The sequence below is a fragment of the Mesoplodon bidens genome (assembly GCF_964165515.1).
Source record: "Mesoplodon bidens genome assembly, chromosome: 12".
Lineage (NCBI taxonomy): Eukaryota > Metazoa > Chordata > Mammalia > Artiodactyla > Ziphiidae > Mesoplodon > Mesoplodon bidens.
In genome coordinates, this window is record NC_138168.1 from 8632719 (window position 1) to 8656987 (window position 24269).

Here is a 24269-nt window from a genome sequence, read left to right on the forward strand (position 1 = left end):
CGCGTGCCCGCGGCTGAGGGTGCGAGTGTAACTGGAGGGGCGTGCAGCAAGCTCGGAAGAAGACAGAAGCATGGACAGGACGCCCTCATCCCCATTCCGGCCAGAACCGCGGCTCCCGGGTGTCCGGATTGGGAGAGGGGCCAGGGGATGGGACCTGGAGAAGACGGCGATAGGACCCGGCGGGAGCTTCCTTGGCGGGGAAGGGAACCGGGCGGGAGGACAGGAGGGAGGGAGAGAGAAAAAGGGAAGGTGATGGGGAGCGGGCGTGGGCACTCGCCGCGCGGACCGGCTCCGGCGGGCCGGACCTGGACTCTATAAAAGGAGCCCAACCGCTCCGCCACTCACACGCGCCTCCCGGACCGGCGTATGCCGCGTCCCTGCAGTTCCCCCAGACACCTGCCCCTTCCCCGCCCGCCGCGCCAGGTCCCCCAGACCCGTGCGCCCAGCGGCATGGCTCCGAGCGGCGCCCGTGGGACCGAGGTGGCGGCGGCGGCGGCGCGGCGCGAGCAGCCGCAGCCCCAGCCCCCGAGTCCCACCTCTTGCGGCCCCTTCTCCGCGGGGCAGCTCGCCGGAGTGGCCAGCGCGTGAAAAGAAGGGCGGGCAGAGCTCCGGCGCGAGGCGCGGCGCGGCGCAGCGCGGCTCCCAGATTTCACCCGGCCCAGCCCTGGAGACCGCGGCCGCCGCAGGAAAACTGCCCCAGCCTGGGGAGGAGGGCGGGAATGCAAGATCAGGACCCCTCGCTGGCCTGCACGCTTCGGTCTCGACAGCTAGGAAACTCGTGCGGGCCGAGTCTGCAGATCCCGGAGCGCCCGGGTTAGGAGACGCTTAGCCCCGAGCAGCTGGGGTAAGACCTCCCACCTGGCCGCTGCGCCTTCCCCAGACAGAACCACAGCCTTCTCCTCTAGACGCCCCGGTGGGAGCCGGAGCTCCCGGCAGCGGGGCTCTGTGGACCAGCCCTTAGCGACCCGGGGCTAAGACGGGGCGTAGAGAGGAACAGCCAGAGACGCGGCGGCAGCGACGGGCGCCCCGAAGTGCAGGGGACGCGCCCGCCGGCCTCGTCTGCCTCGCCCTTGACCTCGAGGTTCACCTGGGAACCTGGGTGGAGGAGTAATTGAGGAGCCCACGGATCCGACTAGCCACCAGGGGACAAGACTCTGGTCCCTTCAGCGGTCCTTTCCTCCTCCTCGTCCGCTCCATGCCCGAGAGCTGCGCTTGGAGAGACATGGAGGAAGCGGGCGCTCAGTGTGCCCCGCCGCTGCCCGTGAGCCCCCAGACGGAGCTTTCGCAATCCAACCTCTCTGCTGCTCCCTCCCACAACTGCAGCGCCGAGGGCTACATCTACCAGGACTCCATAGCCCTGCCCTGGAAAGTAGTACTGGTCATGCTGCTGGCGCTCTTCACCTTGGCCACCACGCTCTCCAATGCGTTTGTGATCGCCACTGTGTACCGGACGCGGAAGCTGCATACCCCCGCCAACTACCTGATCGCCTCCCTGGCGGTCACCGACCTGCTGGTATCCATCCTGGTCATGCCCGTCAGCACCATGTACACGGTCACGGGCCGCTGGACGCTGGGCCAGGTGGTGTGCGACTTCTGGCTGTCCTCGGACATCACCTGTTGCACTGCTTCCATCTTGCACCTCTGTGTCATCGCCCTGGACCGCTACTGGGCGATCACGGACGCCGTGGAGTACTCGGCTAAAAGGACTCCCCAGAGGGCGGCGGTCATGATCGCGCTCGTGTGGGTCTTCTCCATCTCCATCTCGCTGCCGCCTTTCTTCTGGCGTCAGGCCAAAGCCGAGGAGGAGGTGTCGGACTGCGTGGTGAACACGGATCACATCCTCTACACTGTCTACTCCACGGTGGGCGCTTTCTACTTCCCCACCCTGCTCCTCATCGCCCTCTATGGCCGCATCTACGTGGAAGCCCGCTCCCGGATTTTGAAACAGACGCCCAACAGAACCGGCAAGCGTCTGACCCGAGCCCAGCTGGTGACCGACTCCCCCGGGTCCACGTCTTCGGTCACCTCCATTAATTCGCGGGCTCCGGACTTACCCAGCGAATCGGGGTCTCCTGTGTACGTGAACCAAGTGAAAGTGCGAGTCTCCGACGCCCTGCTGGAGAAGAAGAAACTCATGGCCGCTAGGGAGCGCAAAGCCACCAAGACCCTGGGGATCATTTTGGGAGCGTTCATCGTGTGTTGGCTACCCTTCTTCATCATCTCCCTGGTGATGCCTATCTGCAAGGACGCCTGCTGGTTCCACCTGGCCATCTTTGACTTCTTCACGTGGCTGGGCTATGTCAACTCCCTCATCAACCCCATCATCTATACCATGTCCAACGAAGACTTCAAACAAGCGTTCCATAAACTGATACGCTTTAAGTGCACAAGTTGACTTGTCAATTGCAGCGGGGTCGCCTAAGCGGCCTTTGGGGGACCATGTTGTGTCTGGTTCCACAGGTAGGTCGACTCTTTGACTGTTACTGGGTCGGAGTGAGGCTCTCTCTTCTGAGCAAGGGCAATGGATCCTGAGAAGCCAGGACAGCCCTGCGAGAGCGCTAAAGGAGAACTGTCCAAACAGCTGAGGAGGGGGCTCACTTTCTCCCCTCAAACCCCAGTTTCAGCACCGACCCTGCCGCAGCCCATCGCAAGGGGGGTTGCAACTTTCAGAAAATCGATGATGGAAAAGGGATCCCTGCCCTGCTTTGGTGTCATGGATGATGCCCTCTAGAACCAGAAGTACTTGTAGTTCTTGTCTGGAGCCTGTCTGAGACATGATCTACATACAGCCTGGTAGTACTTGAACTAGACACTAATACCCTGTGTCTGGGGGGAGAACTTTGTTTTACAGCTTCACTTAAGAACAGTTACTTTGGCATCCTTCAGTCTTCGTTCAGTTTTTGTTCATTTAAACTTGGTTGGAGAAACTTGTGGGTTTGGTGCTTCAAACCCTATGTATGGCTTGAAGAGTTAACAGCAAAATTCTGATGTTAAGATCTCTATTTTTATTATAATTGAAACTATATGGGGTGGGGGGGGGTGGATGGGGAGCATTAAGCTGAAAACCAATGCCTATGATTGTTTGTTGTCTGCAGATCTGTAATTTTTTAATTCCTGTGTAGTGATTGTCAAACCTCATTCCTTAACAACTCAAACAAAGTGTTACGTGTGCTAGTGCCAAAGTCTGCAGATTGCTTTTTCCTCCTAATTTCATGTACCTGTCGTTTTACACAATTAAATCCCCAGAAATGGGGGATATGATGGGTGACTCAACCCAAGCTGCTGCTATATTTCTTATTAACGCCACTGATGAAACTGATGGGTATAAGATATATAAGTTCCTTTGCAAGAAACGTATTTTTAATCCCAATTGAGTGAGCTATGAAGGAGACAGATGAGATAGGAATGGTTCTTATACAATTAAGGAATGGGTGGCAATCGGAGGATGTATATTTTGACTTGTAAAAAATCTTAAATGCATGAGACTTTTTTCTGACAGTCATTTGCACTCTCCTTCCCATCTGTAATTCCTTTGTGTGCTAACATATAAAGTAACCAAGAGAACTAGCTCCTTTCTCCAAAAATCTTCAAAACAGTAGAACCCCTAAAAACCATGTTAAAGATAAAAACCTGTTTCTTTTCCCTTGCTATTGAAGTTTGAGTAGGAACAAAGATTATTAGAAAATGACATGCAAGGACTTTCAGAAAGCTTAGAGAAGCTAAAATTGAGCCTGTTTTCCTGTAACTCATAGAACCAAACCTCAAACTTACTGGGCAACCAGGGAACTAACAAGCTTTTGAACCTTGGAAATTTGTCATTGACCTGACATGTCAATGAATATACATACTATCAGTAATACTTTAAATGTATCTCTTTTTTTTTCAAATTCCAAAAATACTTAATTGTTATCTCAAATTCACTCTGAGGACTCCTCCCCAACACAGGGCAAGATCACACACTAATAGATGAAATATGCATGATCTAAATAAAATGGAGTAGCCCCTAAGGATTACCTGCATGGAAAATGAATGTCTGTGGAACATTTATTATGCCAAAGAAGATTCACACTCCGTTCTTTAGAGAGCTTTCTGCAGGTGATACCTTTTGTCTGAAGAAACAAGTTGTCTTTGTAAAATGGATTCACTCCCTGCTTCAAGCTCCCCAGTCCAGACTGTCAGACAATAGATGTATTGAGCTGAAGTACACTGCTTCCCTGCTGTGCAGCCCTTTACTCTGGCATAATGACTCTTGAAAATATCCTATTCAAAGATTCACACGTAAACTAAGTACAAAAGAAAATTTTGATCAACATTGACAACTGTCACTGGAGTAAGAGAAAATTGCAGGCATTAGATAATCCTAAATTTCTGCTGTATCCCCGCGTCTCTCTGTTCATTTTTTTGTGACATTTCTCCTATGGAGAAATCTAGCTTACTACCGAGAGGACTGTGCACAGAGCATGATATTTATTTTTATGTTATTAATATGTTTGTTAAGGCTTTTTATTGGGCCTAAGAAGCAATTAAGCCAACTTCTAGGAGCCTAAGAGGGCGAAATTAATTGAACCAATAGCCATTTACAAGTGATTTCTTTATAGGGCACCTGCAATGATGGTGTCCTCATATTAACAAAACATGGTCAATTTAGTCAAACGGGTTGTTTGCCACTTATAGATGACCTACCTAAATTTTTGCTTGACTTTTTGGCTGAATTGACTGGATTGGGGGCATACTGTATGAAGTAGAAGCTTGTAGACCCTTGTAGTTATAAGAGATCCAGACTTCTCATCCAACATTGCACATGATTATGCAAAGTGTATTTTTCACCCTAGGGGTATGTAGTTAAGACTGTTAAGCGCCTTTTCAGTTACTGCTGCCTATAGCATAGTATGGCTTTTTTGCAGAACATTATATGGGAGATGGAAATATTTAACCGGCATAGAAATGAAAGTATATTTTCATTGGCTGTGGTAACAAATAACATTTTCCATACTGTTGAACTGCACAAAATTTCACACAAATATATGAATGTATATTCATCCCCAAATACCAATATTGTCTTGTGTTTCTAGGAATTTTAGAGTTTCCTTTCTAAGAATGGACACTGCACCTATGAATGAACAGTTATTGACTTCAACACATTTTCTACAGGCCAATCTTCATTCCTCCTCTCTATTATCTTAGTATTATCTTCTTGCGTCAGGAAACCCTGAGTGGACTGTAATTCACTCAAGCAGCAAAAGCTCAGATTATGTGTATTTGATGGAGTTAATGTGACTGCAAATTGCCTTTTCCACCTTTCAAAAAATGTGTAATTGAAAATGAAGTTTAGGAAAATAATGAAATAAAAGTCCTTTTTTGTGTTCTAAAAAGCATTGGGTGGTAATTCTATTATTATGGAAAGGCTGGTTCACTGGATTCTGGGTTGCAATCAGGAATTTGAGCCTTCAAGAGAGAAAAGTTGATGATAAATGATACTGTGGTGCAAGTACTGCCACAATTTGAGGGATTTAGTTTATATCTGGAGGAAGAATTTAAAAGGAATTAGACACAGTCTGCAAAGAGGGCAAGTCAGTTCCACTATCCCAGGGGTTTTCCAGATCAGCATTCTTAGAAGGAATGTTTAGTCCCTAGGCTGGGGAATAAGATTCCAAGGCACTGCATGGTGCTTGACATACAGAAAAAGGAAAAGGAGGACCTGAGTTAGAAGCAGCCCTGGGGGAGACCTAAGAGGAGGAGACCAACCTATCTGAACACTGGGGAAGTAGACAGAAAACATAGCTTTTGGAATCGGTTCTAGGTTTGAGTTACACATAGAGCTTGTTACCGCTGTGTGGTTCGCGATTTGCTGCAAAGGCTTAGAGCCTATACATGTAAAGCGCTTATCAAGATTCCTAACACTTTTGATCTCTCAGCAGATGATACTTCTTCCTCTTTAGCCATGATTTTGTCACGGCCTTCTTTGTGGATACAGGGCACCTGTAGCCGAGTAAACCTTGAGGGCTATTTGAGAAAGGTTGCACTGGGGAAGACCAAACTAGCCCAAATGGGAGAAACATGGCTAAGCTAGAAGCAACTGAGGCTTGGAGCCTTTCATACTTACCCCCTGGGCTGGCGACACACAGCCAAGAGGCCGAAAGGCAGCAGAAGAGACGGTTTGCTGTGGCTCTGGTGGCCCAGAGGAAACCGCTGAATATATCATTTCCTGTAGCACCCTGTCATTTTTTTTTTTAAGGGCTTCAAATGCTTGGCTTGCTTATTTATTTATTTATTTATTTATTTATTTATTTTTGGCTGTGTTGTGTCTTCGTTTCTCTGCGAGGGCTTTCTCTAGTTGCGGCAAGCAGGGGCCACTGTTCATCGCAGTGCACGGGCCTCTCACTATCGCGGCCTCTCTCGTTGCGGAGCACAAGTTCCAGACGCGCAGGCTCAGTAGTTGTGGCTCACAGGCCTAGTTGCTCCACGGCATGTGGGATCTTCCCAGACCAGAGTTCGAACCCGTGTTCCCTGTATTACCAGGCGGATTCTCAACCACTGCGCCACCAGGTAAGCCCCTCTCAGTCATTTTTAAACTCTCTTTTCTCTTTATTGTCTTGAGATTTCCAGTTGTTTCCCAGACTCCAAAGGCCCTCACTGCTTCCACGTCTCTCCTCAGTGTCTCATTTTCCACTTCTCTGCTTTTTTCTTACCTATGGAAAGCCATGATAATCAACGATAACGCATTGATCTCATATGGTTCTTATTTTAGCCATGCAGGGCTGATTAGGTAGCCGAGGGTTTTTATATTATATCAAAGGAAATTTTTGACCGAAACGAATGGGCAAAAGCTTTCAACTTGGGGCTTCTACTGGAGTTTTCAGATGAGAAGAGGCCAGTAGGAGAAGGGGGCGGGAAATGAGGCTTCCAAACCCTTTCTCAAAGCCTATGCTTGAACAGTCCACCAGGGGGCAGAGCGCCTCTGAATTGCGCAGAGGACGCAGGTGCTCACCGCTCACAATCTGACTCCCTCTTCCTGGACCCTGCAAATGGTATCAACTTCTCTAGACTCAGTGAACATGAAGCTCCCTGAGCCAAGAGATAAGGGGTTTATCATTTATTTAAAAGAGCAGCTTTTTCAGAACTGCAAATTCAGGCAGAGGATCCCTAAAGTAAAACTAAAGTTTTTCTTTATATTTGCAAACTTAGTTATTTTCTTATTCTTCTCTTATCCTGAAGTAATGCTAAAATCTTAGTGCTTTAAAACATTGTGACCTTTGATTAATGTGACATTGGGTGAAGTCAGACATTAGAATACACAGAATTTATATGCAAAATAGAGAGAACAAATTATTAAACCCTTTCATCATTATGATTTTTCTCATCACTGTGTTTTCTTTTCAGAATTTCATTGGCTTGAAGTTAATATATCCATAGTTCAAAGGTAGAACACTGCCATCTACCATTTAAAGAGGGGGTTGCTTTTTTTTTTTTCCCCCACAGAAGTAATGTGTGTTATATGTCAGTTTTTCCCAGAAGGCAGACTTTCCAATCTGTGTAATTTTGGCATTTACTTTAAAAACAGGTGTTTATAAATGTGAGTACAATCTTATGTATCACAAAAATAAATTTCTGTGTTAGAAAAGAATCATATATAATGAGAAAATAAGTGAGGTTAATATCATTGCCATTCTCCTTAACTGTTACTCCCTAGCATTTTTACTGTCCCCAATGGGGAGTTTTCTATGTGCCATTTCACACATGTGTCAGTTAAATTAGAGTTTCAAAGTCAACATCCACATCTTAGGATTATACTAGGATTTCCAGTGCTCCCTGAGAGAGACCCAGTCCCTGGAGTTGGGCCAGATGACAGAGAGATTGTCTTAACACCGCTGCAAGTATAGTTTGTAAAAGAAAATGCCCATTTCTTCTGACTTATTTGCACATTTTTCAAAAGATAGGGGAAACGCTTTTCAAAACTGCAAACTGGAAATCTATATAACAAGAATGATCTTATAATATTTCTTGTACCTAAAGTGAACAGATGGTGATATAAGGAGACATTTATGGCAAATGCTTAAAAGAATCTACACATGGCTTGTTTAAATGATGCATGAAGTCATGACTCACATCCTCCCTGACTGTAGGAACATTCCACACATTAGCCTCTGACTGGTCATCCCATGTTGGTATAATCAGTTGAAATTTCAGGCTGTCTTTTGCTCACAAGTGTGGTGATGGGACTGCAGTGATAGAGCAGCCCACAAAGGGTAGGTTACTTGGTCCAGAGGCTGTGCCCAGGATACTTTTTTTTTTTAATGTCTTATTGGAGTATAATTGCTTTACAATGCGGTGTTAGTTTCTGCTTTATAACAAAGTGAATCAGCTATACATATATCCCCATATCTCTTCCCTCTTGCGTCTCCCTCCCTCCCACCCTCCCTATCCCACCTCTCTAGGTGGTCACAAAGCACTGAGCTGATCTCCCTGTGCTATGCGGCTGCTTCCCACTAGCTATCTACCTTACGTTTGGTAGTGTATATATGTCCATGCCACTCTCTCACTTTGTCCCAGCTTACCCTTCCCCCTCCATGTGTCCTCAAGTCCATTCTCTAGTAGGTCTGCGTCTTTATTCCTTTATAAAAAAAGATTCTTCATGACCATTTTTTTTAGATTCCATATATATGTGTTAGCATATGGTATTTGTTTTTCTCTTTCTGACTTACTTCACTTTGTATGACAGACTCTAGGTCCACCCACCTCACTACAAATAACTCAATTTTGTTTCTTTTTATGGCTGAGTAGTATTCCACTGTATATATGTGCCACATCTTCTTTATCCATTCATCTGTTGATGGACACTTAGGTTGCTTCCATGTCCTGGCTATTGTAAATAGAGCTGCAATGAACATTGTGGTACATGTCTCTTTTCAAATTATGGTTTGCTCAGGGTATATGCCCAGTAGTGGGATTGCTGGGTCATATGGTAGTTCTATTTTTAGTTTTTTGAGGAACCTCCATACTGTTCTCCATAGTGGCTATATCAGTTTACATTCCCACCAATAGTGCAAGAGGGTTCCCTTTTCTCCACACCCTCTCCAGCATTTACTGTTTGTAGATTTTTTGATGATGGCCATTCTGATGGGTGTGAGATGATATCTCATTGTAGTTTTGATTTGCATTTCTCTAATGATTAATGATGTTCAGCATTCTTTCATGTGTTTGCCAGGGTACTTTTGTAAACACACCTGGTTGTGTCTTGTAAACTCATGTGCTAATCGAATTTGGGATAGTGTGTGTAGATCCACACCTTCCCCCTGTGATTCACCAGCACATTCTTGGCTTGTTGAATACTCTCAATGGGTTCAGCACCAGGCCGGTCTGCTTTTGTGGAGAAGCAGTTGTATGGTTCTTCATCTTTCCATCCTAGTCTTGCCCAACCTTAAGGTCCCAGAGTCCACTCTCTTGTCCCCTTTCTCTCAGAGACTTTCCAACAGAGTATAGCATGTTGGGATAATCGTACATGGGGCGCTTGGAATCGGATGGCATGAAGATCCCCAACACTTTGGTAGATTTAAAATGCAAGAGTGAGTGTTCGAAATCAGAAAGACGAGTTTAAATGCATGTTTTGCAACCATGAGCAAGCTCCTCTGCAAACGTAATCATATGCACCTTTATGTTTGCAGGTAAAAATTAAATGGGATAATGCAATTGGTTTCACCCTTGACCGCATATTTGATTTATCAGGAGAACTTTAAAAAGACCTTTGCTCAGACCCTGTCTCAGACTAATTAAATTATGTTATCTGGAGTAGGGCCTGATAATCTGTTTAAAAAATTCTCTCTGGGTAATTCTAATGTGTGACCAGGGTGAGATACCCTGAGAATAATTATATAAAACTCTTAGAACAATGCTTGGCACATGCAGCATCCTTGGGTGTGAAAGGGGTCCCTGAATGATATAGAAGGTCAAGTGGAATTGATTTTTCACAGTTGTGCTTCTTGAAATTTAATGAGCATGAGTCACCTGGATTAAAATGCAGATTCTGATTCAGTAGGTCTATGGTGGGGCCTGAGATTATGCATTTCTGACAGGCTCTCAGGAAACACCAATGATGCTCATCCATGGACCACACTCTGAGTATAACAGCTTAGTTATAGAGTATCTGTCATTTCCTAAGGATATATATATATATATATATATATATATATATATATATATAATCTCCAAAACAAAAGCAACATAAAACTTGCAGATGAGAAAATGTGCTTTTTTTTTTTTTTTTTTTTTTTTGCGGTACGCGGGCCTCTCACTGTTGTGGCCTCTCCCGTTGCAGAGCACAGGCTCCGGACGCGCAGGCTCAGCAGCCAGGGCTCACGGGCCCAGCCGCTCCGTGGCATGTGGAATCTTCCCAGACCGGGGCACGAACCCATGTCCCCTGCATCGGCAGGCAGACTCTCAACCACTGCACCACCAGGGAAGCCCAAAAATGTGCTTTTTAATGTACAATACATTGTTTTCCTGACTTGTTTACATGGTGTTCATGTCTCAGCTTCAGAAGATGTTGAATGCTTCCCCTTACATGCTTTCCCCCAGATGCTTCAAATCCTGTCTACCCTAAAACAAACAGCTTACTTCTGGATCTTGATCAGCAAAGCATGACTCTCAGATTCAGCCCTTTGTTTTTACATCACTTCCAAATAAGGGCTTTGTCTTCTGTTAAAAAAAAAAAGAATTAATTAAAAATACAAAACAAATGATAAACAACAAATAAAAGAAAGAAGTAACAATTGTGAGCGTATGGCAAATGGCATGACTTCCTTGTAATCTATTTCACTTAGTAAGCCCAGTTGGATTCCGTCTGTTAACACACACAGGCACGTACACACATATTATATAGGGTTCATCTTCTGTAAACACAAGTAACTATATAATCAAAGGTGAAAGCTCTGTGCTTTCCATCTATTATATTTTATTCTTATGATAGTTTAGAGACTTAATATCCTAGAGCAGTGATCTAGCAGCCTTTTGAATCCAGGGAAAACCCTTCCCCATATTTTATTCCCAAAATATCTTGTGATTTTTTTTTCAGTGACAGTAATTTAAACGATTTGTGAGAAATGTTTCTCAATTTCTTGGTACCCACCCATTCAACTGGAGACACTGTTGAGTTTCCTAAGCCTAGGTTGGGAACAAGAATCAAAGGATACTCCACAAAGGATCCTGTCTTTTGTTTATTATTTATTTATTTATTTATTGCTTGCTTGAGTGTTTAAAATGAAAAGAATAGTGTCAGTATCCAACTAGGTTTTCATTCTACATTACAAAACATAGTTCAAAGTCTTGCATCTCTTCCATGTGTAATCCTGATGCTTAGAGTTGGATTCCAGACATGTTGCTGGGAATTTAACTGCTTCACTTTAAAAGAGATTGGGGGGCTTCCCTGGTGGCGCAGTGGTTGAAAGTCCGCCTGCCGATGCAGGGGACACGGGTTCGTGCCCCGGTCCGCGAAGATCCCACATACCGTGGAGCGGCTGGGCCCGTGAGCCATGGCCGCTGAGCCTGCGCGTCCGGAGCCTGTGCTCCGGAAAGGGAGAGGCCACAGCAGTGAGAGGCCAGCGTACTGCAAAAAATAAAAGAGATTAAAAGAGATTGGGGAGGAGGTAGCATTATTGAGGACTTACTCTGTGCCACATACTTTACATAACCGCCCTCCCCCATTAGACCTTATAACACTATCGTGAATTGGGTACTATTTTTTTATGTTATCATCATCACAATCATTATTATGAACAAGGTATTACAACAATTTCATCCAGTTCTGTGATTTAGAGAATTATGGCAGCAGCCCCAGTTGAATAATTTGTATCATTATACTTGGAAAGGAGATGTATTATCAGGTCTGTTTCAGTTAGTCTTTGAGAAGAGCATTTTCTAAATGCTAATCTGAAACAGTAACGTAGAATAGAACTTTAAGGGTTTATTTGTAAGTTCAGTGTTGTGTCTAGGGAACACAGGTTTCCTTCTTGGTCTTCTCCCAAACTCTTGTCCCTCCCTGTCTGACTACAACCTTGACCAGCCAGGGAACACATCATGGTCCCTGACCTCCTCCAAGGGAGTTGGTATGGATAAAAAGGTACCTTTAAACTGCTGGATTTGGCAGTATTAAATATAAATGCTTTGGCTGTGATGAGTAATGCATGGCAGGAGGTACTTCCCTTTTATGGAAAGTTACTGAGCTATATACATATGTCAAAAACTTGGGTACTTGAGACATATGCCTATTTTTACATGGAGTCAAATTTCTGAGTGAAAAGTAAATTCAGGCAAGTAACAGGATGTTTTCAGGTGTTAGGGTTGTTTTCTCATTATATAGATAAAACTTTTAAATTAATGCTATTTTTTCTCTGTTTTTAAATTGTGTGTATTATTATCACAGCCCCTCTTTGCCAAGAGCTGTCCCTTTCGTTATTTTCCTCTCCCCTCTGTATCTCTCCCCAGAATTCTAAAACACTACCCCTAACAACAAAAGCAGTAAATCCTGGAGACAAAAACTTATCAGTATTCACAAAACTGACATAAAACCAAAACACTTAGACTAGACATAAAAGAAAAAATTTGCTTCCATCAAGGAGCAAACATTACAATGGTGAGTATGGGCTGTGGAATCTCCTCTGTTTTGGATAAAAAAGATATATACATTGGAGAAAATTCTGCCCCAAATACTTTTTGCCCTATGTCTTTGAGTATCATCACCCATTTTTGGTTGAAACAAAAAATACACAGCATAGAAACTTTGGTAAATTTGGAATTAGAATCTAGACCCAGGCTGACCTTGGCTCAATTTCCAGATTTACCACTTGCCAGTTCTGCGACCTTTACCACACTGAGCATTCATTTCTTCATGTGTTAATGTGGGCCAAAGAGTGTCTTATCCACAGATTTGTGATGAGGATTAAACAAGCTGCCATGTGGCAGTGCTCAGTCCAGAGAGTGCTTAAAACATGATAGTTGTTGACTGGATTTCCTCTGTTCACACAGAATAAGCCAGGTGTCTATCCAGAGACCATGGACTTTTGAGTCAGAAAAACTATTTAAACTTCTGTTTTTGCTCCTTATTAGTATGCAGTTTGGAACATGCTATTTAATCTCTATAAATGCCAGTTTTCCTATACCTAAAATAGGGCTAATATGTCCCCCTTGAAAAGATTTTAAGATTGCATTATATCATAAGTGCAGACATCTGAGACAGTTCTTGGAGCAATGTGATTGCTCAGTAGAACTTAGTATTCTCTTCTCTCAGCTTCCTTTCCTGTCTTTAGGAGCGAGGGTCTGATATTATATGCTATGCTTCCGTGTTGGTAAAATCCCTTTTATTGTTTTTCTTTTTCTTGAGGAGGAAAAAATATTTTATCACAAGTTCTTCAAATGGAAGACTCTTTAAGCCTGATGCAATCAATCTAATAGACACTAGACATACAACAGCACATATAAGTTACATGTAAGATCTCGGGTTACTCAGACATCCAAGGAAGGAAGTTGCCAACATCTGTAGTTCTGCTGGAAACCGTGAATGTTTTGGAACATTCATCATTGTGATCCCTTTTATTGTTGAAAGTGAGAACTGTACAGACTTATGATTTGGAACCCGTTTTATTGATGCTATCGCAAATCAATTATATGCTGGGATTTAAGAGATTCTAGAAAACTTACCCTGTTTCCTGCCTGATGTTTATTAATTAAGGATTCATTTCCTTTGTTTTAAAATATAAATACTTCTTGAAGTTTTATTACATTCCATTAGCCATCTGTCCTTTACACCTTAATGTAAATGAGTTTCTGAGTGCTGTAGATTGTTGGAGCCCAGAGCATTAAAATTGAATATTAGGGGATAAGAAAGGACTAGTTTTGAGCTATAACTCAAATACTTCTAGGTAGACAAAAAAGAGTAGCAGCATGTCACAAGCAGTCATGTGAGGGCCCCAGAGGAAGAGTGAAATTTAAGAGATTATTGAAAACAAAACTTACCTTCTGTATAGTTTTACTTAACAGTATGGTTGCATTTTGTACTGTATATTTCTGTAAGATTTTTGATTATTTTAGATACCATGAGCATTCAAGTTTGCCGGAAGAAAAAATAATTTGGGATGGTAAATATATCACTGCATTCAGCTAGAAAAATAGAACTGAGCACATATAAGCTGTCTTGCTGTGCTTCTTAATGCTCACCGTGGGTTTCTCCATATTAAAGGTGGCTGGCTGGTGTGTATTTCTAAGAGGAAAGACTCTGGCAGACACATGGAGGGGGCTTTCCTGGCCTCATGTAGATGCAGCCCCAAGTACCACAAGTATCTACTGAGTAGCTATTTGTCCACAATAACCCAAACCACTGTCCAGAAGCAATGAAATAATTTTAAAGGTCACTTAGTCTGCATTTAATCAAGTCTGTTTTCATCTTTGACTCCTTGTGTTACTTGGTGATATTCATAAAACACAGATATTTGCTACAGCAACTGCTGCAGTCTAACACAGCAGGGCGGATGGACTGGCCAGATTATTTTCATTCACGAAGGAGTTCCCTCCCCTACCTTTAAGAATTGATATCTATGACCTATTTTAGATCAAAAGAAGGAACTGAAATAAGACAGGTAGGAGGGGCAAAGACAAGGTATAACCAAGATTCACACTTCCACAAACAAGAGGATAATCACAATCACAGAGATTCTCCCCAAAGAGTGAGGGGTATGAGCCCCACATCAGGGTCCCCAGCCCAGGAGTCCTGTACCAGGAAGACAAAACCCCAGAATGTCTGGCTTTGAAAGCCAGCAGGGCTTGCATATGGGAGATCCAGAAATCTGTAGGACACAGAGACTCCACTTTTAAAGGGCAAACACAAAATCCCACATGTTCTGAGTTCCAGTGTAGAGGCAGCAATTTGAAAGAAGCCTGGGTCAGATACATCTGTTGATCTTGGAGAGGAAGGAAGCCACTGGGTTACCCCCTGGAGACATAGATGCTGACAGCAGCAATTTTTAGGGTGCTCATTCTACCACAAGGACACTCCATTTCAGTGTCCTTTCTCTAGCTGGTTAGTACCAGGAGGTTACCTTCCTACCAGCAACCCAGCAACAGTCCTGGGAACCCTGGGCCAAGCAGCCAGTCATGCCAGAACCTGGACCCATCCTCCGGCAGGCTCGCACCAGCTCCAGGACCCACCAGTCCCTCAGGAAGCTGCCTCAGGACACAATCCTGCCTACCAGTGGGCTGACAGCAGCCCCAGCCCTTGCCCTCTACCCCCAGGCCCTTTACCAGCCATGTCAGGACACAGGCCCACCTACTAGTGGGTCAGCAGCCACTGAATGAGGCGGGGCCTGGCAGCCAACTAGCCAAGGGCCAGCCCCACCTACCAGCATATGCATAGTAGTTGGCTCTGCCACTATAGAAAGGTGCATACAGCCCACATAGAGGGTACCCCTAGAGCATATAACTCTAGTGGCCAGAGGGAAGTGAGCTGCTGGGCCCATAGGACATCTCCTACATAAGGTCACTTCTCCAAGATTAGGAAATGTAACCTATCTACCAAATACATAGAAATAAACACAGAGAATTACACAAAATGAGGTGGGAGAAGAATATGTTCCAAACAAAAGAACAAGACAAAACTTCAGAAGAACTAAGCAAAGTGGAGATAAGCAATCTACCCAATAAAGAGTTCAAGGTAATGATCATAAAGATGCACAATGAACTCAGGGAAGAATTGATGAACACAGTGAAAAGTTTAACAAAGATTTAGAAACTATAAAGAAGAACCATACAGAGCTGAGGAATACATTAACTGAAATAAAAAATACACTAGAAGGCATCAACAGTAAATTAGATGATGCAGAGGAATGGATCAGTAAACTAGAAGACAGAGTAGTGGAAACCACCCAAGCAGAAAAGAAAAAAGACTTTTTAAAAAATGAAGATAATTTTAGAGACTTTTGGGACAATATCAAGTGTACTAACATTCATATTCTAGAGGTCCCAGTAGAAGAGAGAGAGAAAGAGGTGGAGAACTTATTGGAAGAAATAATAGTTGAAAACATCCATAATCTGAGAAAAGAAACAGACATCCAGGTCTGAGAAGAACAGAGAGTCCCAAGCAAGATGAACCCAAAGAGTCCACACCAAGATACATTATAATTAAAATGGCAAAAATTAAAGATAAAGGGAGAATCTTAAAGATAAAAGGAGAATTCTCAAAGGATTGAGAGAAAAGCATCTAGTTAAGTACAAGGGAATTCCCATAAGACAATCAACCAACTCTTAAGGAGAAATTCTGCATGCCAGAATGGTGTGGCACAAAATATTCAAAGTGGTAAAAGAAAAAACACCCTAAAAACAAGAATATTCTATCCAGCAAGGCTGTCATTCAGATTGGAAATACAGAAAAATAATTTTACACACAGCAAAATATACAAGAGTTCAGCACCACTAAGCTGGCATTATAAGAAATGTTCAAAGAATTTCTCTAAGCAGAAAAGAAAAGACCACAACTCGAAATACAAAAATTACAAAAACAAGATCTCATAGGTAAAGGCAAACATACAGTAAATGTAGTAGATCAACAACTCATAAAGTTAATAGGGAGGTTATAAGACAAAAATAGTAAAATCATCTATATCCACAATAAGTAAAGGGATACACCAAACAAAAAATGTAAAATATGATGTGGAAAACATTGAACATGGGGACAGTAAGTATGAAGGGTAGGTAGAATGTTTTTGAACTTAAGGGACCATTAACTTAAAATAATCACACATATACACAGGTTATTATATATGAACCTCATGGTAACCCCTAACCAAAGCTATATAACAAAACTACATAACAACAACACAACAAAAAGAAAGGAATCCAAACATAAGACTAACTATAGTCATCAAATCATAAGGGGAGCGAGCAGGGGAGGGAGCAGAAGAAGAAGAAAGGAACAAAGAATAACTACAAAATCAAGCAGAAAACAATGAACAAAATGGCAATAAGTACATACCTGTCAATAATTACCTTAAATGTAAATGAACTATTGCTCCAATCAAAAGACATGGAGTGGCTGAGTGGATAAAAAATCAAGACGGATATATATACTGCCTACAAGAGGCTCACTGCAGATCTAAAGACACACACAGACTGAAAGTGAGAGGGTGAAAAGGTATTCCATGCAAATAGAAATGAAGAGAAATCTGGGGTAGTGATACTTATATCAGATAAAATAGACTTTATTTATTTATTTTCAAGATTAGAACACTTGTTTTATTGGGAAAAGTTCATATTGAAAACTACAATTGCTCACTCTTATAATTTATAAAATAATAATTTGATATATAAAATGAATTGTGTTCATTATCCATTATCCAAAAAAAATCCATATGGTGTATCATATATTTGCCATTCAGATAAATCTCACATCCCTGAATTCTCCTGTTGTATGTTTTGCATCAGATTTTAAAAATCTCTTTGTCAAGGAAAACCAGGTTTTTAACTAGATCAAGTTTTTGCTTATAGTTGCAATCTTTTAGAAGCTGTGTCTATATGATTAGAGCCCAGTCAAAACTAAGATAAAAAATTCAAGCCATTTCTTCTCTTTAGCCTTTTTCAATGTTACTTTTGTTATAGGAACCAACCACTGATGCTTTACTGAACAGCCTAATCCTATCCATCAGTCATGACCAGTCCATCTTTCAATCTCATCTATTCTGGTACTAAATACACACATACACACACACACACACACACACACACAAAACAGTACAGATTTATTAGTATAGCATTTTCCCACACTCCCACCCTATAAACTACTTTAAATGAGAAAATTTTATCTTAAAATTTTACTACTTAAGGAGGCCTTGCCACTGCAACAGGCTATGGCCATGAAAAAATACTTTCCTCAATGCCATATCAAGTTAACATGAAGCTTAGAAAGAAGTCACTTGTTAAGGTTATTAATTAGAAATTCTCACAAATAATACACATTTAAGAAATATTTTTGCTTCTTTAAATAGCTGGAGGCTTGAAAAATATTTATTTATTGTACTTCTTTTAGAATATTGGTTCAGTAACAATTTTTACTAATATCTCCCTCTTTTCCTTAGTGCTTAATAGACCTAGTCCATTCCATCCGGGAAAAACAAAAACTTGATTAGGTTACTCAAATTGCTGAAGCCTTCTTATTTCTACCTTATAAAGTGGTATGTTTAATATTCACATTCTTTTACAAATGCAGTATAAATGGTATAGATAGTTATAAGAAAATATTGGCATATTATAGATAGTTAAAAGAGTAAGTCTTGTTTAACTCTACAAGACACATGTAAAATATGAATATAAAACTATAACACCATTTAAGAAACATTTTCTCCCAAATTATTTTAGCACTTCGCCTAGTTTAACTCTATGAACATTGCCATAAAAATAAGTTGAAATTATTCTGAGGAAAACAGTTTCTTTGTAGTCCATCTCAGTAGCAGTGATTTTCTTCTGCTCATTTACCAACTTAGGTGGATGTGTACAAATACCTGGGCTTGGCATTTCCCTGGAGCCCACCTTCATTGTTGGGAAGGAAACAGAAGAAAGCACAGCCATCAGGATAATTGTGGCTGCCCATCTGAAGACTTAGGCCCAGTTATAGATGTAGTGACAAGAGGGTTGGTGTGAGGTTGAAAATCTAGGTGTACTTCACATGGTAAATTACAAGGGAGATGATATGGAATACAACAGCCAGGACCAGGAGGCCACAATTCAGTCTCAGAAGGACAAGCATTTGGGATCCACAGAAGGCAAAGAAGGAGAGGATGAAACAGATCACCAGGATGATAAAGCTGCAGAAAGGCTTGGTGGCAGCTCCCCTTCCCCACATGTACATCATGACGATCTGGCAGCCATCCTTGTAAGACATGCTGTAGCCACCCTTGTGAAAATATCACCATCACAGTAAGAACATGTGGATATTGTCACCCGACTTAAGCCAGCTGTGGCTGGCCATCACGATGATGTCCAAGGCGATGGTGCTGAGCAGAAGCAGGTGCAGGCCAGGCTGCAGGACAGCATCATGTCAGTGGCAGTGTGGAGGTGAGGAGTACGTGGGGATCAGACACCACTGGAGAGTGGCCCATGAGTGTGGGCAGCACAACAAAAAGGGCAGAATAGACTTTAAAACAAAGTTTGTAACAAGAGACAAAGAAGGACATCACATAATGATAAAGGGATATATATATATATATATATAACATTCCATTCCAAAGCAGCAGAATACACATTCTTTTCAAATGCACATAGGGCATTCTCTGGGATAGATCACATGATAGGCCACAAAACATATCTCAGTAAATTTAAGAAGACTGAAATCATAGCAAGCATCCTTTCTGACTGCAAGTGCATAAGACCAGATATCAACTACAAAAAAAAGTGGAAAAAACAAACATGTAGAATCAAAACAATCTGCTACTAAGCAACCAGTGGGGTCATTGAAAAGTCAAAGAGAAAATAAAGAAATACCTTGAGTTAAATAAAAATGGAAACACAACATTCCAAAATGTATGGGATTTAGCAAAAGCAGTTCAAAGAGAAATATTATAGCGAAACAAGCCTACCTCAGGAAATAAGAAAAATCTTAAATAAGTGACTTAACCTTACACCTAAAAAAACAAGAAAAGGAAGAACAAAAAAACCCCAAAGTTAGTAGAAGGAAGGAAATTATATTGATCAGAGTAGAAATAAGGAGACTAAATAAACAGGAGAAAGGATCAATGAAACTAAGAGGTGGTTCTTTGAAAAGATGAACAAATTTAATAAAGCTTTAGACCAACTAATAATAAAAAAAAGAGAGGACCCAAATAAAGTCAGAAATGAGAGAGAAGTTACAATTGACACCACAGAAATGCAAAGGATCAAAGATACTACTACAAACAATTCTATGCCTACAAATTGGAACAACTAGAAAAATGGATGAATTCCTGGAAACATACAATCTCCCAAGACTGAATTAAGAAGAAATAAAGAATATGAATAGAATGATTACCAGTAGTGACATTGAATCAGTAATCAAAAAACTCCTAAAAAAAAAAAAGGTCCAGGAACAGAGGGCTTCACAGGTAAATTCTACCAAACATTTAAAGAAGAGTTAACACTTATCCTTATCAAACTTTTCCAGAAAATTGAAGAGGAAGAATCACCTCCAAACTCATTCCATAAGGCCAACATCACCCTGATAATGAAACCAGATAAAGACACCCCCCAAAAAAAATAGGCCAATATCACTGATTAATATAAATGCAAATATCCTCAACAAAATATTAGCAAACCAAGCTTAGCAACACATGAAAAAGCTCATACACCATGATCAAGTGGGATTTATCTCAGAGATCCAAGGATAATTCAATATCCACAAATCAATCAATTCAGTACACCACATTAACAAAAGGAAGGATAAAAATCACATGATCATCTCAATAGACGCAGAAAAAGCTTTTGGCAGAATTCAACATCCATTTATAATAAAAATCTCAAAAAAGTGGGTAATAAGGGAACATACCTCAATATAGTAAAGGCCACATATGACTAACCCACAGCCAATATCATGCTCAGTAGTGAAAAGCTGAAAGCATTTTCTCTAAGATCAGGAATAAGAAAAGGCTGCTTATTCTCACCATTTGTTTTCAACATAGTACTGAATATTCTAGCCACAGTAATCAAAAAAGAAAAAAAAATGTAAGAAATCCAAATTGGAAAGGAATACATAAAATGTCACTGTTTGCAGATGACATGATACTATATATAGAAAATCTTAAAGACACCAACAAAAAACTATTAGAAACAATAAATATTTCAGTAAAGTATCAGGATACAAAATTAATATACAGAAATTGGTTATATTTCTTTTTTTGGGTTATATTTCTTTATAGTAACAATGAATTAGCAGAAAGAGAAATTAAGAAAACAATCCCATTTATAATTGCATCAAAGGAATAAAATACCTAGGAGTAAATTTAACCAAGGAGGTGAGAGATCTGTGCTTTGAAAACCATAAGATGTTGTCAAAACAAATTGAAATTGACACAAACATATGGAAACATATATCATGCTCATGAATTGGAAGAATTAATATTATTAAAAGGAGCATAGGCAATCTACAGATTCAATACAATCCCTATCATAATACCAATGACTTTTTTCAAAGAACTAGAACAAATAATTCTAAAATTTGTATGGGAACACAAAAGATCCTGAATGGCCAAAACAATCTTGAGAAAGAAGAACAAAGCTAGAGGTACCCTGCTTCCTGATTTCAAACAATACTCCAAAGCTACAGTAATTAAAACAGTATGGTGCTGGCACAAAACAAACACATAAATCAATGGAACATATTAAAGAGACCAGAAATGAACCCACACATATATGGGCAATTAATCTATGGCAAAGAATGCAAGAATACACAATGGGGAAAAGACAGGCTCTTATATAAATGGTGTTGGGAAAACTAGGCAGCTACATGCAAATGAATTAAACTGTACTACTTTCTCACACTATATGCAAAAATAAACTATAAATGGACTAACAACTAAAATGTAAGACCTAAATCCATAAAACTCCTAGAAGAAAACATTGGCAGTATGCTCTTTGATATTTATCTTAGCAATAGTTTTTTGGATATGTCTCTTCTGGTAAGGGAAACAAAAACAAAAATACATAAATAGTTTTCACCAAACTAAAAAACATTTGCACAGCAAAGGAAATTATCAATAAAACAACAAGGCCACTGACTGAATGGAAGAAGATATTAACAAGTGATATATCTGATAAGGGATTAATATCCAAAATATACAAAGAACACTTAAAACTCAATATCAAAAAATCAAACAACCCCATTAAAAAACAGGCTGAGACTCAAGAGGGAAGAGATAGGGGAACATATGTATATGTATAACTGACTCACTTTGTTATAAAGCAGAAACTAATAAAAAAAATTATTAAAAATAAATAAATAAATAAATAAATAAATACCAAAAAAAAAGCAGAAACTAACACACCATTGTAAAGCAATTGTACTCCAATAAAGATGAAAAAAAAAAAAAAAGCAGGCTGAGGACCCGAAGATAAATTCTTACCAAGAAGACATACAGATGGCCAACAGGCACATGAAAAGATGCTTAACTTTACTTATCATCAGGAAAATGCAAATCAAAGTCACAATGAACTACAACCTCACAAAAAGACATCAGATGGTTAACAACAAAAAGATAAGAAATAACAAGTATTGGTAGAGGTGTGGAGAAAAGAGTACCCTTGTGCACCATTAATCAAAATGTAAATTGGTATAGACACAATGGAAAACAGTATGGAGGTTACTGAAAAAAATAAAAGTAAAACTACCATACAATCCAGCAATTCCACTTTTGGGTATCTTTCTGAAGAAAAAAAAACACTAGTTTGAGAAGATATATTCACCGTTATGTTCATTGCAGCATTATTTACAACAGTCAAGATATGGAAGCAACCTGTGTCCATTGATAAAGAAGAGGTGTGTGTGCGTGTGTGTGTGTGTATAGGTATATGGATATACAAATATATTAACATTTTTTTATTAGATTCTTTATGGGGCTCCCCAGAAAGTTAAGAATAATTGTTAACAGAGAGCAAGAAAATGTAGGGTTATTGAAAAATGTTGTTGAAATGCCAAACCCCTCCTCTTCCTCATCCTTTGAGTCCCGGTCACCTTTGAGAATCTTTTCGGATTCTTCCAGATGGAGGTATATGTCTTGCATTTATGCTGTGTTTGCAGTCTTTCTACCACATGCCGTGTGGATGGTAATGCTGCAGGTCTACAAACGGGTTTTCGGGAGTGTTCAACAATATCTTAAGAGAATATAAGGTGAACTTGGCCTGAATGTTCTTCCTTTCTTAGAGATTTTAGTGTTCTTCACCATTGCATTCCAGAGCCTGGCACAGTGCTTTGCACTTTGTAGGAACTACTTAAGTGCTCAGTAACTGAATGCATGAAGAATGAATGAATGAATGTTTCACCTTGCAGGATAATGCTTAGTAAAATATTTTTCAACCACATAGTTTCCTAAAGTCTTTTAGTTAAAAGCATACAAGTGAAAGAAAAATGTGTTACCTTAAAAGAGAAACTGCCTATCTGTTCTTAACAAACTACTGCAAGATGCTGAATCATCAAAAAAGGCTAAGTGATATTACTTTCTCAGGACAAAAAGTGCACTAATACATTCTAAGAAGATTTTCAACAGGAAAGTTCACAGTTAAAGGTCATGGTACTTTAAGAGCCAAATACCTCTCAGCACCAGAAAGCAAAGTTAAATGGACAACCTCATTTTCTATGCTTTCTGCACAATTGTACTTCCATTGTCATTAATGTTTTAAATACAAATTTCCATACACTGGTCCTTCATGGGATCACATTTTCCTTCTAGAAATGCCTACTGTACTTTTGCACAGGATGGTGAAGGAAGATTTTTCTGAAGGGATGAGGTTATGATGAACTAAATGAGTCTTGTGGAGGGAACTAAAGCAGGAGGGAAGCTTGGCAGGAGCTAGGGTGGGAAGGCCATGCCCCCCAGAAGGAAGGCATTGTTCTGGCTCTTGGCTGTTCTGTCCTTCCCACTGAGTCCCTGATATTCAGTGGGAACTGTGGTGAGGAAGAGCCTGGTGGGAATCCTGGCTGCAGCCACGTGGGTTGGGAGTTCATAGGTCTAAAGGTAGAGACAGTAGACTTTTATAGGCATAAGACCTCAGTCTGGCCCAAAAGATAAAGGTTTCTGATCCCTGTTCTAAGGGCTCTATGTAATAAAGCCCTTACATCCTTTCAGACAAATATAACTAGCCCAAGTATCTCTCTTTTCTCATTTGCAAAATAAACAATTCTTCAATTAGAATACAAAATCATTTTTTTGGTAGGCACATTTATGTCAACAAAGGCCAAACTTTCATGTAAGGTTAGAATAATTTTTTTTCAAATAATTTAGGCATTAATACAATAACAATAACAACAACAGATTTTGATAGCCTGAATAATTAAATTTGCGGTTTGCATTGATTGAATTCACTGGATAAGTACACATTTCTCTTCTTTCTCCTCTCGTGGACCCACAGCAGAGTCTTTGAACAAATGTTAAATGATGGGAAATTTCTGTTTATTGTGTAATTCAATAGCCCAGCATTAGAGCTGCTCATTAGGAGATTGTAAGATGCAGTGACAAGGAAAATTACAATTTTCTTGTGCTGACTGGCACAAACAG

At 40.9% G+C, this 24269-nt stretch overlaps 1 protein-coding gene and 1 pseudogene across 2 annotated transcripts in view; both read left to right on the plus strand.

Moving 5' to 3' along the window:
• Positions 1 to 245: 245 nt before the first annotated feature.
• Positions 246 to 5366, plus strand: HTR1B (5-hydroxytryptamine receptor 1B). Its single transcript, XM_081251353.1, has one exon. The coding sequence runs from the start codon at positions 1196 to 1198 to the stop codon at positions 2393 to 2395; it is 1200 nt and encodes a 399-aa protein (XP_081107479.1). The 5' UTR covers positions 246 to 1195; the 3' UTR covers positions 2396 to 5366.
• Positions 5367 to 18956: 13590 nt separating this feature from the next.
• Positions 18957 to 24269, plus strand: part of LOC308626256 (NEDD4-binding protein 2-like 1) — a 54047-nt pseudogene continuing 48734 nt past the window's right edge. Inside the window, exon 1 of the transcript in view lies at positions 18957 to 19086. The product of the transcript in view is annotated as an NEDD4-binding protein 2-like 1 (transcript). The remainder of the gene's footprint in view (positions 19087 to 24269) is intronic.

Excerpts from the sequence above, each read along its gene's own strand:
- HTR1B (XM_081251353.1), top strand. The coding sequence starts at position 1,196 with ATGCCCGAGAGCTGCGCTTGGAGAGACATGGAGGAAGCGGGCGCTCAG.